Consider the following 18,706-nt stretch of genomic DNA (forward strand, 5'->3'; position numbering starts at 1 on the left):
GGAAATATTTGTGGTAAGAAGTCCTTTGATTAAGCCCTGTTCTCATGAAACCATTCTTCCCACTCTTTCCACATTTTCTTTGTTTGTTTGTCCTAGTAGTGTCTGACCACATCCAGCTCTTCTTATTGAAGCCTCAGGTTCAAATTCCTTTGCAAATGTATAATTGTAGTATTGAATGTTGTTTAACTTTTGGTATATAGCAAGCTCTCTTTTTGATTTATCCTCTGATAAAACTTTCTTATGTCTGATATATTTTCTACCTCACTTGATATTTCTAATCAAAGTGTAATGAAACAAAATTATCTTGCTATCACTTTGAAATCTTCTTAATATGCATGGGAAACATCTTGGTAGAATATAATCTTATAAATGGATTTTGTTCCACAAAATCAAATGCAGTTTCTATGACCAACAAGTAAGAAAAATAATGATGTCTTTTGTTGTCTGCACCTTTCAGTTAGTTGCTCAGCTTTAAAGATGTTTTCTGCTGAATATGTTATCCATGCAAACTTTCTGTTCTCTGATCATGCTTTCATAAAATATGCTTTCAATAATTATGTAGATCAGTGGTCTCAAACTCAAATAAAAACTAAGAGCACTAAACTACATATAAGTATCCTTGCATTTTGACTTAAAACAACATATTAGCATTATCTATGTTCTACTTTTTTTTTTTGGTGAAATATATTTTTACTGAAGGATATTTTATTTTTCCAAACACATATAAAGATAGTTTCCAGCATTCATTTTTGAAAGATTTTTTTGTTCTAAATTTTTCTCCTTCTCTTCCCTTCTCCCTCCCCAAGACAATAAGCAATCTGATATAGGTTAAACATGATCTATCCTTTTAAACATATTTCCATATTTGTCATGTTATACAAGAAAAATTAGACAAGGGGAAAAAAAACAACAAAAAAGTGAAAATATCTACTTCAATCTACATTAAGTTTCCATGTGTTCTCTTTATGGATGTGGATGGCATTTTTCAACGCAAGTCTTTTGGAATTGTCTTAAATAACCACATTGCTTTTTAAAAATTAAATCTTTTTATTTACAAAACATGCATGGGTAATTTTTCAACACTGACCCTTGCAAAGTCTTCTGTTCCACATTATTCCTTCCTTCTCCCCAGCCCCTCTCCTAGATGGCAGGTTGTCCAATATATGTTAAATATGTTAAAATATATGTTAATTCCAATATATGGATACATATTTATATAGTTATATTGCTGCATACCACATAGCTGAGAAGAGTCAAATCTATCACACTTGATCATCACATAATCTTGATGATGCTATGAGTAATGTTCTCTTGGCTCTGCTCACTTTACTTAACATTAGTTCTTGCAAGTCTTTCCAGTCTCAGTCTCTCTGTCTCTGTCTCTGTCTCTCTTTCTCACCTAGTTCTTTCTCTATTACTTTTGTACAAGTCCAAGTATTGTAGAACCTTACAAAAACAAGCAAAAATTTGCATTTGATTCTACCATTTCCTTAAGCTATCATCCTATATAAAAGTTTATCATTGCTGCCTCCATTTTTCATCTCCTCTACAGTTTGATTTCTGATGTTATCTTTGAATTTTTCCCAAAGTTCGAAATAATATCTTACTTGCAAGTCTTATGATCTTTTCTCAGTCACCATTCTTCTCAACCTATCTGTTTCATTAGACAATAATGATTACCATTTCTTCCTGGATAGTCTTTCCTTTATGGAAAAGCAAGTTGTTGGATGAATGCATAGAGCACTAGACCTGAAGTCAGGAAAATCTAGATTGAAATCTAGCCTCCGACATTTCTGGGATTTTGGCCAAGTCATTCAATCACTGTCATCCTTACTCTCTTCATTTGTAAAATGAGAAGAGTAATAGCACCTGCCTTTGGGGTTGTTGTGAATTGAAGAAACTGTGCACAAAAATGTATCTTCCACAAAAATAAGATTAATTTAGAATGTGGATAGTTTCTGTCTTCTACAAGGCTTAGTGCAGGGATTAAACTTAGAATACAAGGACTTTGAAGAGGTTATGTGAACTTGGATGGAGAAATTTACATTTGTTTTTTATTTACCTCTAACTGAAATTGAGTATATGCTTAAATTATGATAAAAAATCCCAACATTATTCTGAGAAATTCCTCATTATTCATGAGGTTCTCTAGACCGCCAAAAGGATCCATGCTATATTTTTTAAAAAGGATAAGAATCTCTGGCCTATAGTCTAGGTTTGAGTATTATCATGTGTAGAAACATGTATAGAAATGACTATAGTACAAAGCAGAATGCATAAAACACTTAAATATCAAGGAAAATATTAAAATAAAACAATGCCTGCATAAAATTCCCAGTGTTTTTTTTTTTTTTTTTTTGTTGTTGTTTTTTTTTGCAAATGTGCTTTGTTATTCCAGTGTAGAAATAATCTGGATACCAGCTTCAGTCCTCTGTCTTTGGTTGCTCATGTGTTCACACAGTTTTGTAATTCTCTGTAAATTTGGATTTACAGGGCCAGCTGCCAAGAAAAGCAAATACTGTCATTAAAATATTGGTCTTGAATAGAGATTTGTCAGACATTAGTTGTCATCATTTCTGATGTGTGGATAACAAGTAGGAAGATTATACCAAAATAGCTCTCTGTTTGTAGATCTGATACATCTCAGTTGACATAAATCATTGACTTTCTGAAATCACTGGTAGGCATCATTTCCTAAAGATGTTTCAACTTCCTGGCACCTGTTAGAAATACAGGACAGAGTTAGTGGGTACTTTGCTTTTTGAGTTGTAATAAAAGAGAAGTTTAAAAAAAGAAAAAGAGAAAAATAAAAGTGAAGCTTTATTTATTTATAAATGCCCCAATGTGAAACTGTTAGTATCATAAATGTTGCAAAATTATCTATTAGAAAAGGTTGTACATATATATATATACTTCTCTAGTATACATCTATACTTATATATGTATACATATATATGTTTGTTATATAGATATGTCTATATAACATATATATATATGTGTAATTTATACAAAGTCTATATAAACTCCTGAGAGGAATAATAATTATGAATAATAATTGTGTATTATAAAACAATTCTTTATTACCAGATGTTTATTCTTATTAACTTTGAAATCACAGAAGTAAAAAAGTCCTCAAGAGATCTAGTGTTTTGTCTTCAGTCAAGTGAAGGCCTCTATCACTTTAGATAAATATCTGTATTTTCTTATTGAAGACTCTCAGAGATGGAGACCCTGGATTTCCAGGTTGTTGGATTGTTTCCATCACAAACAGTTGTCTTGTATAAATATAGATGTTTTATTAGTTAAAATATCTTTACTTGTACTTAAAGCTTAAAACAATTATATTTTATTTATCATAAATATAATTTATACAAGTCCCAAAAGTTTTAGTGAGGTTTTAACACTTCAGAATGATTATTGATATATTTACAAAAATCAATTAAAAGTTTAATTATTTACATTTATTTTATGCTTATTTTGTGAATTTTGAAAATAAAAAATAATTTTAATGTTAGCAAAATAGGACACCTTGTCTTTATGCATCACATGTTTGACAATTTCAGGATGAAACTTTTTCATACTAGTGGTTAGGTGGAGAAGGTTCTTTCAGTGGTGATCATAATTACCTGCTCTATTTCCATTAAAGAAGAGGTTATGTCAAAACTATTGTGCATGCATCAGAACCTCATTCTTTGATGTTCTTAAAGCCAGGATTACAAATTCAATCCTTTTAGTCACTGAGCAGCAGCTGATTAAAGTTTTTACAAAGTTAAAAAAAAATCAACTAGAGTGACACATAACAAAGCAGTGATGGTGCTGAATTTTAATAAGAAGTATCAATATTTCTTTAAAAATAATAGCCTTTCAAATTTTTTTGGTAAATATGTAGTGTTTATGCTTCTGAAATTTCAACAACTTCAGCTTTTATATCTTAAAATTATTCTAAGACTTTTTGAACACCCTGTATATAAAACACTTTCCTGATATCAAATCAGTGATGTGGGTAATGCTGTTATTATTGTCTTCACCTTTAAAATGAGGAAACTGAGAACCAGGGAGGTTTACTTGATTTGTTTATGGTTATGAAGCTAATAAATGGAAAGCCACAGGAAGGATTTGAATGCAATATCCAGGAGAACCTAAAAAAGTATTTCTGAAGTATATATTCACATTATTTCATTTTCACACATTGGTTAACTTTTCAAAAAAAAAAAACAAACCCAACCCTAATTTGCAAATGCCCATTTCCTTCCTTATGTATTTTCTTTGCAAATGAATTTTATTTCCTATTTTCTTCCTATATTTTCAATTTGCATGCCTAGCCCTCAAAATTAAATATTTGCTGACATTTATACTTTTTCACAAATTCTTATTCTTGACTTCTCATGTAGTTTTTATGCTAATTATAGTTTTAGCCTTTCACAAAGTACTACTTTGATAATTTATTGCAGCATTCAGTTGGTCTTGAGTTCTCAAAGTCTATATCAGTATAGTGCAGAGTCTGATAGATTCTGTCATGCCAGAAAAACTTCAGTTATGATTCTAGCAACAGTCTGAGTTTGGTTTCCCAGCATGAGTCTGGCTAAGTATGAAGAGGCTCATCATCATAAGTGGTCTCTTGATGGTTTCTTTGGCCATGGCAATCCATGAACCATACTAGAATCCATTGGTCTTCAGTTCTATATGCCCCCTTTTGGTTTCATGGACATATTACTGGGGCATTGCATGGTGTGATATTAAAATCCTTATTATAAATAAATCAAAAAGTCAGAAGAAAGATGCAACAATGTAGAAGGATGGCCCACAGGGACTGCAAATTTATTTTGTGATGTGCCTAGAGGCAGCAATAATATATCATTACTTGGGATACAGAAACATTTATCCATGTATCCATATACCTATCCATCCATCCATCTTTCTATCATCTATGTTGTTTAGTCATGCTTCAGTCAGTTCTGATTCTTTGTGACCTCTTTTGGGATTTTCTTGATAAAGATATTATATGTTCCAGTTCCTTTTTTCAGGTGAGAAAACTGAGACAACATGGTTAAGTGACTTGCCTAAGGTCGCTAGATTTGAACTTAGGTCTTCCTGACTCTTGGACCAGCACTTTATCCACTGTGCCACTTAGCATCTCTCTCTCTCTCTCTCTCTCTCTCTCTCTCTCTCTCTCTCTCTCTCTCTCTCTTTTTCTTTCTTTCTTTCTCTCTCTCTCTTTCTCTCTCTCTCTCTTTCTCTCTCTCTCTCTTAATTTATGTCTATATATCCAATTCTAATTATGTTTATAGCTTTATCTATAGCTATTACATCTAGCAACTTAGGACAACATCAACTCATTGACTTATTTGTAAAATACTATAGAAGATGATTGAAGATGATGAACACTATTACATCATTAAAATAATTAATAGATAGTTAAACTAGCTAAAAATAACTTGGTCTGAGATTCAAATAAATAAAGTTATCCTAAAGGTCTTTAAAAATTAAAATGGAAGGAAAAATACAAAAGAAAAATGAAGAAGGCTCACAAAAATTTTAAATGAAAGATGTTGTTCTGAGAAATGGAAATGTCTGTGTAAGAAAACCTCTCTTCACTGGTATGGATCTGTAGATTAGATTTGCCCAGACACCAATAATCATAAAACTGATGAAATTAATAGCTATCATTTATTTAGCACTTTAAATTTCACAATGTGCTGAGCAAATATCTTATTTTATCTTTATAAGAACTTTGGGAAGTAAGTGCTATTATTCTCTCTTTTCAGATGAGGAAACTGAGGTAGTCAGAGATTAAGTAGATGCCCAAGACCACATAGCTAGCAAATACCTGAGGTTGCATTTGATCTTAGCTCCATCTGACTACAGAGCTAGTACTCTATCTACTACAACATCAGGCTATCTATTATATGTCAGAGGCAGGATTTGAATCCAGGTCTTCATACTTCTAAGGCCAGTCCTTTGTCTATTACCTTTATACCACCTTTAATTTCTATCTTTAATGTCAATAACCTATTCAAAATACATTTTGTCTATTCTATACTACCATTTTCTAACTTTTTTTTCCCCTATATTTAGGGGGAAATTAGTATATAATATATAGTAGTGAGTAGTATATAGGATAATGCAAATCTTCTCTTTTAATCAATTTGTGTTCTCTTTGAAGTTGGTATTCCATTTAGCAGTGCAGATTTCAAACTATTCATACATTTTAATCTTTGTTCATATTCATGATTCTTATTCAAGTTCTCTCATAAATTCAGTCTTCCCTCTAGATATTTTTCCAATTTAACATTTCTCTATAATCACTCAATTCATGACCGACCCACCTCTTTTTCTTCCTATCCATTTACTGGATATATTTTGATATTTCCCACAAGTAAAACAATCATTAGCACTTATGTTACACATTCCCCCCATTTTCTTTATATATTTTAAATCTCACACTCCCCTGGCAGAGAACAGATTGTTGAATGAATAGCTAAAATTATCTGGAGGAAAATCATCTGATTAGAAAAAAAAATCAATTAATCCATGTACCCACAAACCATGGAACCAACATTCTTTCATCTGTTTCCTGGAAGTCAAATTCTATGAACCTTTTGGGCTAGTTTTCTAAAGTATTAAGTAGTGTCAAATGAAACCAGCAAAATATTGCATAGAAAGTCTTGCCTTACTTCTTTGGCAACTTTTATTTCTTGTCTAACTCACCCATTTAATAGAGAAATGCTAGTGACATTTGTATAGTGTCTTCAGACATTTAATCAATTTGTCTGAAACTGTAATTTCATGTAGTCTTGGATAGGAATTCACGGCTAGTTCAGGAAAAGGTTTCTTCCCACTCTAGGCTCACTAGAATATAGCCTTCCTAGATTCTACCTTTTGCTTGCTCAGTGATTTCTTTTAATGTGACCAGACAGTCAGCAATTTTCTGCCCTTTTATGGCACATTTTATGCCTCTTATATCTGCCTACTTGGTAACAGAATTCCCACAAAGATCTTATAATCTGTATTGAGCAGCCTCAGCAACCTTCTCTTTGTGCTTTCTGTCTTTTTTCACTTTTATCATCATCAGTAACCTCTAGGCCATGATTTTTTTTTAAAGCAGTCTTAACTTTTTGGTTGCCACATAAAACTTTTAACTCATCCTGAACTTCCTGTCCATAAAACACAGAGGCAATTGCATAGAAATGGCTTTTTAACCCTCATTCTTATATTACACCTATCCTGTAGATTTTTCTAAAAATATGAAAGATTTTTCAGCTATCTGCCTTAAAACTTATTGTTTTGGATTTAAATCCAGCTCCATCAGTAGAGCCCATAATTAGTGACATATAGTTCTTTTATTCTAACATCAAGCACATTAGTTATTTCTCTCAGCATGTGGTGATAACTTTCAAGGGTTGTTTTTTTTTTTCTATATCTAAAACTCTTCAAAGATGTCTTCAGAAGATGTCAAACATAAGTTCTTCATTTTATAGTTAGAGAAAATCAGATCCAGAGAAATGAAATAATTTATCCAAAGTTATATTGTTCAAAAACTAAATACATGTCAAAAGAGGCAGTAGTACAGTGGAAAGAGTTAAGGGATTAGGGTCAGAGGGATTGAATTCCAGTCCTGGGGAAAAGAATGACTAACTATTTGCTTAAGCTTGGGCAAATATCTTCCTTTCTCTCTCTTTTTTATAAAAGGAAGGAATTGAATGAATTGACCATCAATGGACTTTCATGTTTAAATCTGTGATATTTTATTGATCTATGAGTCTTAAACCTGAGACTTAGACTTAGTTCTCTTCCTAAAATGATTTCATAAGTACCTGGATCTTGGTATAAAATGCTACTAACTTCACATTTATATACTGCTTTAATGAAGTCAGCTTGATGTAGTAAGGAGATACCTGGGCATGGAGTCAAAAGAAACCTGACTATAACATTTTCCAGCTGGGTGAATCTAGGCAAGTAACTTAGCCTCTTTTTTTCCCATAACATAGGTAAAATTTGATGGCACATGAAACTTTACATTTATCATGAATTGCTTGCTATTCCTTTTAAATATAGAATAATTTTGAAATTGAATAATTTAATTACATAATTAACTAATAATAATTAATAACTAAAAATAAATTTAAAATAGAAAATTTTCTTTTTTCCTTTTTTCCCTTTACTCTTGAGATGACTAACATTAAACACAAATCTCTCTCTGTCTCTTAAGTTATTCCATACATACTACTATTTATCAATTCTTTCTTTGGATGTAGATAGAATCTTCCTTCATAGTTCATGTGTAGTTAATTTGGATATTAGTGGCTCAAAGATGTGCTTAAAACAATATTGCTGTTACTGAATATGTTTTCTAGATACTGCTCATTTTACTTTTGATTATATCATATAAGTTTATCCATATTTTTTTCTAAAATAAATCAGTGCAGCATAATAGTATTCTATTACCATCACATACTACAACTTTTTCTACCATTCTCCAATTCATGGGCATTTCTACAAGTTCCAGTTCTTTGCCACACAAAAAGAGTTGCTTGAAATATTTTTTGACATATAGATTCTTTTCTTTTTCGTTTAATTATCTTGGGAAACAGATCTAATAGCGGTATTGCTGGGTCAAAAGGCATATATAAAGTTTAATAACTCTTGGCATAATTACAAATTGCTCTCCAAAATAGTTGGATCAGTTCACAGTTCTATCAATAATTAATTACTATATCAATTTTTTCACATGCCCAGATATAAGATAGGATTGAAACCTGTAATACCTACCTCACATGGTTATTCTGAGAATCATTTGAGATAGTAAGAGTAAAAGTATCATATCAATGCTATATAACCTATTTCTATAATCTGGATCATTTCTATACCTACATTCATATCATGCTTTCCTCATCAAAATCCTTTGGAGTAAATAAATATTAAGAATATGTTCTAGATATGTGATTTCATTGATATAGGACATCTATAGGTGAGGAAATTCTCTTTAGCAACTCAGATTGCTACCTTGCCAGCAACTTATAGTTTTAGGGAGTTGAATGGAGAACGGAGGCATTAAATGATTCACAAAGTGATTCACTTTATTCACAAAGCCAGTATGAATAAAAGGCAGAATTTGAATTCAGGACTTTCTTGCTTCAAAGCTAGTTCCTTATCCCTCATTTATGTTACTTGTATGTATAAATTACATATTATCATTTTTGAGATAAAGACATTTATGCTTAGACATATTTAATTGGTCATTCAGATTCATACAACTAGAAAATATTGGAAATGACACTTGAAACCAGATCTTATGATTCATTAATTCCAGCCTTTATTCTTGGACTTTACTTCTAGCTCTAACATTTTATTATTCCTCTATAAACAGTTGTTGCTTGAATTTCCATTTAATTATAGACTTTCAAAACTGTGTGTAATCTGAGATGCCATTTAGGTAAATCTCTTATAGAAGCATGAATTCCCTCTCTAGCATCCCCAAAAATTGTTTCTACAGCTTCTGTCTGTACCCTTCTAGTAATAGAACTCTCACTGGATCATAGGCTAGTTCTTTATTCAGAATAGGACATGGAGAAGTTCAATATTAACTGAAGACAATCCATTGTGTTAGCTGATCCATGGAATCTTTTCACTATGTGGGCAGTTAGAAGAAGAGAATCCCTTTACCCTTTTCTTGTTTCTCAGATTTTTCCTCTTTAGGTAAAGATATCTCTTCAATTTCTCCATTGCTTTTTCAATTTATATCCAAATGGAACAAAACTTAATCTTCAACAGTATATGAATTATAGAACTGAAAAATTCATGCCTTGATTAACTTACAGAAATAAGGAAAAAGTTTAACTTGAAACATTTTCAACTAGAAACTTCATTTTAAATTTAGTTACCAATAGGAACTGAACATCTTTGGTTATCTTTTCAACTATCACAGATCATTTAATAATTTTCAAACATTTTGCAACATTATATATATGTATGCATGCACACATATTAATCTATATTTTTAAGCATGTATATATGCATATGTTGGGGTATATGTCATAATATTAGAATATATAAGTATGTATAAATGTATATGTATATAGACATGTAAGTATACATATGATATATATACATATATGTGTGTGTGTGTGTGTGCATATACATGTGGAATGAAGGTGATATTTCCACAAATCCATAAAGATTTATTTGCCACATAGTATGTTATGTATGGCAATCCAAAATGGACCAAATGGCCTCTGAAGAAGTTATAATCTAAAAATGGAAGTAAACCATGTTCACAAAGAATTGTAATGTATCTCAGACAGCCAAATAAGAGAAGTTTAGACAAATTGCTATGAGATATTTGGGAAGGGAGATATCACTTCTAATTGTGAAGAAGTATTTATGATGGAAGTGTCACATAACTGCTCAAAAACCTTCAAAGATTCCTCACTATTTACCTAAACTTTCCTCAAACTTCATAGCCTTGCATTCACAGCTTTTCATAATCTGATTTCAGTCTTCCTTTGCTTTTTTTCTCACATAATAGACATTTTAGACAAAGAAGATTCACTTTTTCTTTTTCTGATCTTGTTTATCCTCTATATTCTTACCTCAGAGCCTTTATTCTTGTCATTCACCTCTTCTCCGAATCACACAACTTTAAATTATTGAAATAGTTCTCTTCCTTAAATTCCTTAATTTAGGTTCCTTAAATTCAGGTGTTCCTTAAATTCAGAACTGAGGTCTTATTCAAAAGTGCAACACCTTAAAACTTACCACATTGTTATGCTCAGTACACTATTATACTCACAGTAGCCATTTAAAAATGATTATATATTTGATTTTGATACTCAGTACCCTGCTAAAATGGAAGTCTTAGTTTTTAAAGCATCAGCACATGGTTAATCTCTAGGCATCTTCAAATTAATCAGAAATGAGAGGTAACTGTCATCAAAACAATAACACAAGTTCAGTTTGAGTAAGCATTTTTGAGGACCAAGACAGAGCTTTCAAAAACTTTCCATTGTTTGTAAAAGCCTGCAAAATGTCTATCTAGACCAATTTTGTCTTTTCAAACAAGTATTGATTTTTTTTCTTGAGCTTTTCTATTGATCTAAGGTTAACATAGTTGTTATTGCAGTACGTGCTTTCTTCTATGTTCATCTGCATTATTCCTGATGACTTTACAGTTGGATTTGGAGGATTTGACAATTAACTTCACTGCTCCTGCAGCTGCAAATCATAGTTTGGGCATTTTTACTCAACTGATGCTGGTCTAAATGGGATCCTTTAAACATAATAACAAACTACCATGGTAGTGTTGATGTGTGACTATAGGGAGAAGACATGATTGTGGGTCAAATGAAATGTGCTTGCCCCAAAGATGTAATCTAAGAGAAAAGTATCTTCATGAAAGAAAGTTTGCTTTCAGTTGTAAGGGGAACAAGGAAAGATGGACCTTATTATAATGTGATTTAGACTACATTTATGTGTGTCTAATATGTCTGATGAATTATACAGGTTGCTTATCTATTGAAAACCAAATAGATTAAGAATGTTTACTGTCCAGATATTGATATTTGATTTTATGAACTATCTGTAAAGCTGATATATCACTGTATAAATAATAAGTAGATGCTTTTGGAAATAGGGAAGAGGAGAATGTAGTGGGTTTCAACTTGGGAAATTTTGTGTTTTTTAAAAAATGAATCCAGACTTTTTGAAACTGAGACAAAGCTTCATAAATTATATAGTTCCTGCAGGGATATTGCATGACTGGATCATGGAGTATCATAGTCTCAAAAGATCCAAGATTCATATTGCCAAAGAATAATGTAAAGTTCATGATGGACATAATAGCCATCCAATCTTATGAGTGAAGAATTGTACAGGAGAAATGACATAAAGGTAGCAGAGCTGTAAGACCTGAAAAAGGGTAATACTTAAAATATAATAAAAGAAAGAAATGAGAATAATTATAAGTTGATCTATTTCTTAATAATTAAGAAATGACCTTGAAATATTAAAAAAAATTAGAGCAAAGATTCAAAAACTTTTTGTCATAGACTAGCAAAGTCTATGGACTCCTTCCCAGAATAATGTTTTACATGAATAAAACATATATGGAATTGCAAATAAAATCATTATATTGACATAAAGTTATTAATACATGTATACGTATAGATATATACATACATACAAACATACATATATGTGTATGCGTGTGTATATGTATATAAAAAAAAATCAAGTTCCCTGACATCAAGGAAATGACCCTTGATTTAAAGGAAAGCCTCCAGTACATTGGGTGGATCTTACATGGGGAACATTGACAAAAGCAGGACAAGATAAAAAGTCTTATGTGGGTTGTGATCTATATCATTATAGGAACTACTCCCATAGGTGAGATCCATCAACTTTTAAAGAAAATATCACATAATTTTAAAGCCAGTTAAAATTCACTAAAGGGATTACTGAGATTCAAAGAGAAGTGATTTGCCAAGATGCAGTAATAGCTAGTTAGTAGCAAAACTGGTACAGGACTCTAAATGTAATATCAACAATATAGTACTTTTCTTACCATATCATGTTGCTTATCTCTTTTCCTCTTTAGATTTGCTATTTAGACAAAGATAAAATTGACCACAATAATGTAGGTTATATAATATGAGTTGAATTTTTTCAAGGATGTGTTGAGAATTGGCCTATGGGTATATTTTATATGAATATTGGTTACCTTCAGGTTTTTTTCTCATTTCTAAATGGAAGGGTACCTTGTCCTGAAAATCTCTAGGACACAGTTCATCAACTTGACATTTTAACTTTAGGCCAAGTCAGAGGGTCTATAGTACTTGACAATGCTCTTTTATAAAAGAGAAATCAAGATAGGTGCAGTCAGAAGTCTGAATGATTAATGGCACAATCAATATTTAAATGACATTGAATTCACATAAATGTTTTGGATTTGAAGTTTTTAAAAATTTCTAAGCCCCCCATCAAAGATTAAAAGGCTGCATATGGCAAAACAATATCTATTGATTTCATCTTTTGTGAGATATAGCAATAAAAATGTAAAATAACATGAATGTCAAATTCGTAAAATATCACTTAGTGAAAAGAGTATTTGGGATTTCCTAATTTGTTATTTTTGATTCTTTAATAGGGTGATATTTAAATTTTAAGAGAACTAATTGGTTTAAATATCTTCAAATTTTCCTTTGGCTTAAAGAAGCTGCTTGTTAATTCCCACTAGGCTCAACCTATTAAATTTGCTTGGTTAAAAAAATCAAACCAAACCATAAAGTTATAGCAACAACAACAACAAAACACAAAAACCAACCCCTTTCATTTTTTATCTTATAGGTTTTTAGTCATTTTAAAGAAAAAGTCAATATAAAATTACCTATGTTAATTAGAAGTGAATTAAATACACATTTAAGTGGGGAATAATAATAGTAGCTAACATTTATGTGATTTCATTTATTTTCATAATAACTTTGTGAAAAGTATTATTATTTTTCCATATTTTATAGATGTGAAAATTGAGGTACAGAAAGGTTGAGAATAATGTATTATTTCCATTTTCAATAATTTGGCATCATATATATATATATATATAGTTCAAAGAAATACTATAGTTAACTTTTTCTCATCACAATTGCATTATTGTATTTGTTAAGTATATCTTCTTATTTTAGATTGTCAGTTATTTTTCAAATTTGGAATTAAAAAAATTAAAAACTTCATGATATCATTTGGTTATATGAGCTTCTGGAATGCACTGAATTTCCTTCTTAACTCTGCCTCAACAAAACAGGGTTTACATTTTCTATCTCAGGTTAGTTATCTAACAGAAACATTTAATATATATCCTTAAAGCACAAATACTGATTAAAGGAATGATAGTGACTTTTTTCCTTCAAATTTTAAAGAATATATGAGTAGAAATTTAGGGCATATTCCTTTCATCAGTAAAACATTTTGCTGATAGAATGTTTTACATAGAAAGTGTTTTATATAAAATATCTTTCAAGAAAGACATTATTAATATTGTATATGAAGTGTCCCATAGCTATACTTGGAGAAGTGCAGAATATACTGTGGGTGTAACAGGAAAGAATCCACTTTAACAGAAATATCAAGTTTATGAGGGGGAATAGTTTAAAGTTAGTCTGGAAAAATAGATTATAAAACCAGATTATGAAATAATTTAAATACATAAAAAGGAGTTTATATTTATTCTAGAAGAAATAGGAACAAATGATGCTTCTTGAGGACAGAAATGAAATAGGCATATTTGTGCTTTAGAGATAACAATTTGGTAGTTACCCACAATTTGTGGGTCATGGTTTAGAGAAGAGTGAGATTGGAGAGAGGAAAACAATGGGAGACTATTGCAATTATCTAGACAAGAAATGGTGAAGTCCTGAATCAGGGTGCTCACAGTGGGAGTCAAGAGAGGGGTACAGACTAGAGAGATCTCTGAAAGACTGGATTTTGGAGGTGAGGGAAAGAGTCAAAGATAACTCCTAGATTGTAAACATGGGTAACTCTTGGTCTTAACACTAACAGAGTTAGACAAAGCCTATTTCTGTGAGGTAAATTTCAGGAAAAATATAATGAATAATGTTTCCGGTGTGTTAAGTTTGAGATACCTATGGAACATTCAGGTAGAGATTTTAGGCAACCTGGTTGCCTTGGAAACCAAGTGTCAATTAAATTGACCTTAGGCCTTGATAAAGTCTCAAAAAGAAGACCCATAGTCATGATAAATTTTTATTGGAAAATGGGCTATTTTCCTGCCCAACTTGCTTAATGACAAAATTATGTCTACTCAGTTTCACTCCTATTTCCCAGTCATTGACATCTGTCTTACACTTTAACCTCCAGTTCCATTTATCCCTTGTAATCAAGACCCTTCACAGTATGGGGCCTGTTTTGTCAATCTCCAAAGCCCTGATTAAGGGATACTATACATTCTAGTGTCTGTGTTGGTGTTTTATTTAACTTCAGAATTCAGATCTAGAAGTAAAATTTAGTAGTTTTAGAGAGGAAAGATTTAAATTAACTCATCATCTTTCTCCTCAAACTTCTTTTTCTTTCCTATTGCCATTGAGAAAACTGTCAGTCTCCCAGTAGTCAAGATGTGCAAATTTAGAGTCAACCTTGATTCTTCAATCACACCCAAACCATAGTTTCAATTTTTTTGTTTCTTTCTCCATGACATCTCTTGCATATACTACCTCCTCTCATCTTAGACAGTTACCACCCTTGGTATTTTTCGCCTTTTGTCTGTACTATTGCAATAGCCTCTTAATTATGTCCCTTCCTCAGACTTCTGCTTGCTCAGATTTATGTTCCAACTGCTGCCAAAGCAAATTCCTTAAAATGGAAGTTTGGTCATATTACCCTGCTGCTCAAAACTCTAGTAACTCCAATTTCTTCATGAATCAAATATAAGTTGCTGACCCATTCCTACCTTTCCATCCTTCTTATATAATACTCTCCTCTACAACTCTGCAATCCAATTCTACTAGACTACTTACTATTGAGTATATGGTCCTCCTCTCTTGTATATCTGGCCTTATATTTACTCTGTACCTTTCTTACATCTGGCTCTTGAAAACTTGTTTTCTTTCTTGTTTCAGATCAAGTGATATATAAAGATTTTCCTGCCTCCCACCATTTTCCAGGTCCTAGACACTAAATTTGAATTACCTTTGATCCTGACAACAACTCCTCATCAATTCCTTTCATTCTCATTATTACTACAAACATGTGGTCTTACGTATTTATTTTAATTATATTTTCATTTGAGCAGTTAGGTGGAACAATAGATAGAGTACTGTATCTGAAGTCAGGAAAACTTTAATTATGAGTTTAAATCTAGCCTCAGCTACTTATTAGCTGTGTGACTCTAGGCAAGTCACTAAATTCTATTTGCTTCAGTTTCTCATCTGTAAAATGAACTGGAGAAGGAAATGTCAAACCACTCCAATATTTTTGTCAAGAAAACTCTAAATACGGTGACAAAAAGTCAAACTTAACTGAAATATCTGAATGCTAACAAATATTTTCATTATCACCATAAACGTCATTATTACTATAAGCTACAAATGATAGGTGGAACATTAAGCAAAAATAATAAGAAAAGCAACACATGGTCAAATCTACAACATATGTTTTATTCTATCACATTTCCACTACTTCTCATTCAATGTTTTTGGATAACATGTTCTTATGTTGACTCTCTATAGTTCTTAGATATCAGACTCAATAGATGTGTTTACTTGTGAGAGTGGCAGTGACTGTAGTAGATAGAAAGCTTATCTTAAAGTCAGGAAGACCTTATTGCAAGAAAATCCCAATCTATTCTGGTTAAGAGAATTTCACTGTTGGTAGGCTGTCAATAAAATCACTATTCTCTTCCCATCTTATTTTCATTTTAGTGAATATATTTTTGCCTTATCATTATCTTTCCTTCTTATATTAGTAAATTTTTATTCATTAATTGTTCTAAATTTTTTTTCACAATTTTGATGCTCTTTAATGTCTCTATCTCTTGTTTTATTAATAATTCCCTCCCTCTTTTTACCACTTGTTCAAGGTAATTCTGATTCTTTTCAATTATTTTCCTCATGAAGAATATAAAATCTGTTTCTTTAGATTATATATTTATTTGGAACTTATTGTGAATGTGGTAGGGTAAGATACTGATCTGAACCTAATTTCTGCCAAACTACTTTCCTATTTTTCCAATATTTCTTGTCAAATGGGGACAGCTACACTAGACTACTATGTTTGATTATTTTAGGGGTCTTTTTAAGTTAATCTGTTTCATTGAGCAACTTCCTATACAGTTTCTTGAAAGGATTATCAGATTCTTATTTTCTCTTAAAAAAACCTTAGCATTCAAGGTACTTGTGACCTTTTTCTTTTCCCTTAAAGATTCCATGATAAATTGTGCTTAATATTTGTTATAGTCTTCAGATTATTTGTTTCAGTCACTTCACTTGGAATTATTCTTATCTATACTTACTAATATTTTACCTTTCTCATTTAGTGTTGTTGTTGTTGTTGTTGTTGTTGTTGTTGTTTTTCTTATTTGCCGAGGCAATTGGGGTTAAGTGACTTGCCCAGGATCACAAAATTAGGAAGTGTTAAGTGTCTGAGATCACATTTGAACTCAGGTCCTACTGACTTCAGAACCTGGGGCTGCCCCTAGTGTTCTGTTTCAAAGACACCTCTTTTATGGCACCTTCTCTGGGCACTTCTGCTAGAAGGGATTTCTCCCTCTTTTTTCCATACTTTTTCATGTACTGTCCTTATGGGATTTTTATTTATTTATTTATTTTTGTATTGTAGTTATTTATGGTAGATAGCTGTTTTCCCCCTCATTTTTATGAAGATTATTATTAAGGGAAGAAATCAAGCTTTAACAATTGCTCTGCCTAGAAAAATTCCTTGCATAGAACATATGCCTTATACACATTTGTTTAATGAGTGAATAAATATATTATGATATATACTTGGAAGTCATCCTAGGAATAATTTAGTCCATAAATTCCAGGAATTGAAAGGAAAAGTTAAAAGAAAAATTCATAAAAGTGCATTCTTACAGTGATGCTATATAAATGAAAACTATTATCAAATCCATAATAATTATAGCCTTATTTTTGTCTCTAAAAGGTATTTTTGAAGCTTTTGCAAGACTCCAAAAACAAACCATATATTCCTGATACAATAGACATAGATTCTGAATATGAAAGAAGCACAGAACAACTGCATGACAATAGTAAGTATGCAATTAATTATCATTCTTTTAATAAAAATGTAATTTATGAATTCTATAGTGTTTATTTTTGCAAATTCATTTTTACCCAAATCTTCTAAACATATGTGAAACTGAGTTATTATTATCACCTTTATACATATAACTTAAGTCAGGTGTAAGATCTCTTCTACTCCTGGCATTTTTCAATGTTTCACCCCCCTTTTATTTCCCTGAAAATTCTTTATTAAGGCAAACAGATAAAAAAGATGAAGGAATCTTGAGTCATAAAAAGTACTCTTTTGCCCCTTCATATAGTGTTCAGATGGATGTCTTGAGCATCTTTGTGGCTATACGTAAGATATTTGAACTTTACAGAAATTATTATTATTTAATAATTAAGACTTTTTAAAAACATCTATATTCATATTCATGCTTTTCTTATGGGTATAATAATGTATGAGTGAAATGCTCAATGGTTTCATGTGGATAGGTAATTTTCCTAATGACTGTTTTTATGAATTTGTGACTTAGGGTCCAATCTAATTTAGTAAATATCTAGTAAGTATCTACTATGTGCACAGAATAGTAATATTAATTAATCCAAAGAGTTCATATTATTGGCATAAATTTGGAAGAGTTAATCCTACTAATTAAGTAACTCAATAAATTTAATAAAATAATACAATAAAAAAGAAATTCCTCCAGGGAAAGGTAAGTTGGTAGTTTAAGGAATACTAAGTTTTCATAGAATCAAAGCATTGAGAAAGACATCAATGTTCCACTAATCTGATCCATATCAAAACAATCCACCTGTACTATATCCCAAAAAGGTTATCCTCTTTTGCAATGGCTCTACTTGTTTGAAAGTTTTCTTTATAATCAGTTCTAAATGTGCTTCTTTATAACTTACATCCTTTTCCTTCAATTCTCATATCTGGTAGAGAAGATGAATGT

General features: G+C 31.2%; 1 protein-coding gene across 1 annotated transcript in view; it reads left to right on the forward strand.

The window, feature by feature from the left end:
• The window catches only part of ABCA13 (ATP binding cassette subfamily A member 13), a 523,487-nt gene that overhangs the window by 270,262 nt on the left and 234,519 nt on the right, over nt 1-18,706 (forward strand). Inside the window, 1 exon segment of the mRNA XM_074283590.1 lies at nt 17,668-17,773. Coding sequence (XP_074139691.1) covers nt 17,668-17,773 — 106 coding nt within the window.

Source organism: Sminthopsis crassicaudata, chromosome 1 (genome assembly GCF_048593235.1).
Source record: "Sminthopsis crassicaudata isolate SCR6 chromosome 1, ASM4859323v1, whole genome shotgun sequence".
NCBI classification, from domain to species: Eukaryota; Metazoa; Chordata; class Mammalia; order Dasyuromorphia; family Dasyuridae; genus Sminthopsis; species Sminthopsis crassicaudata.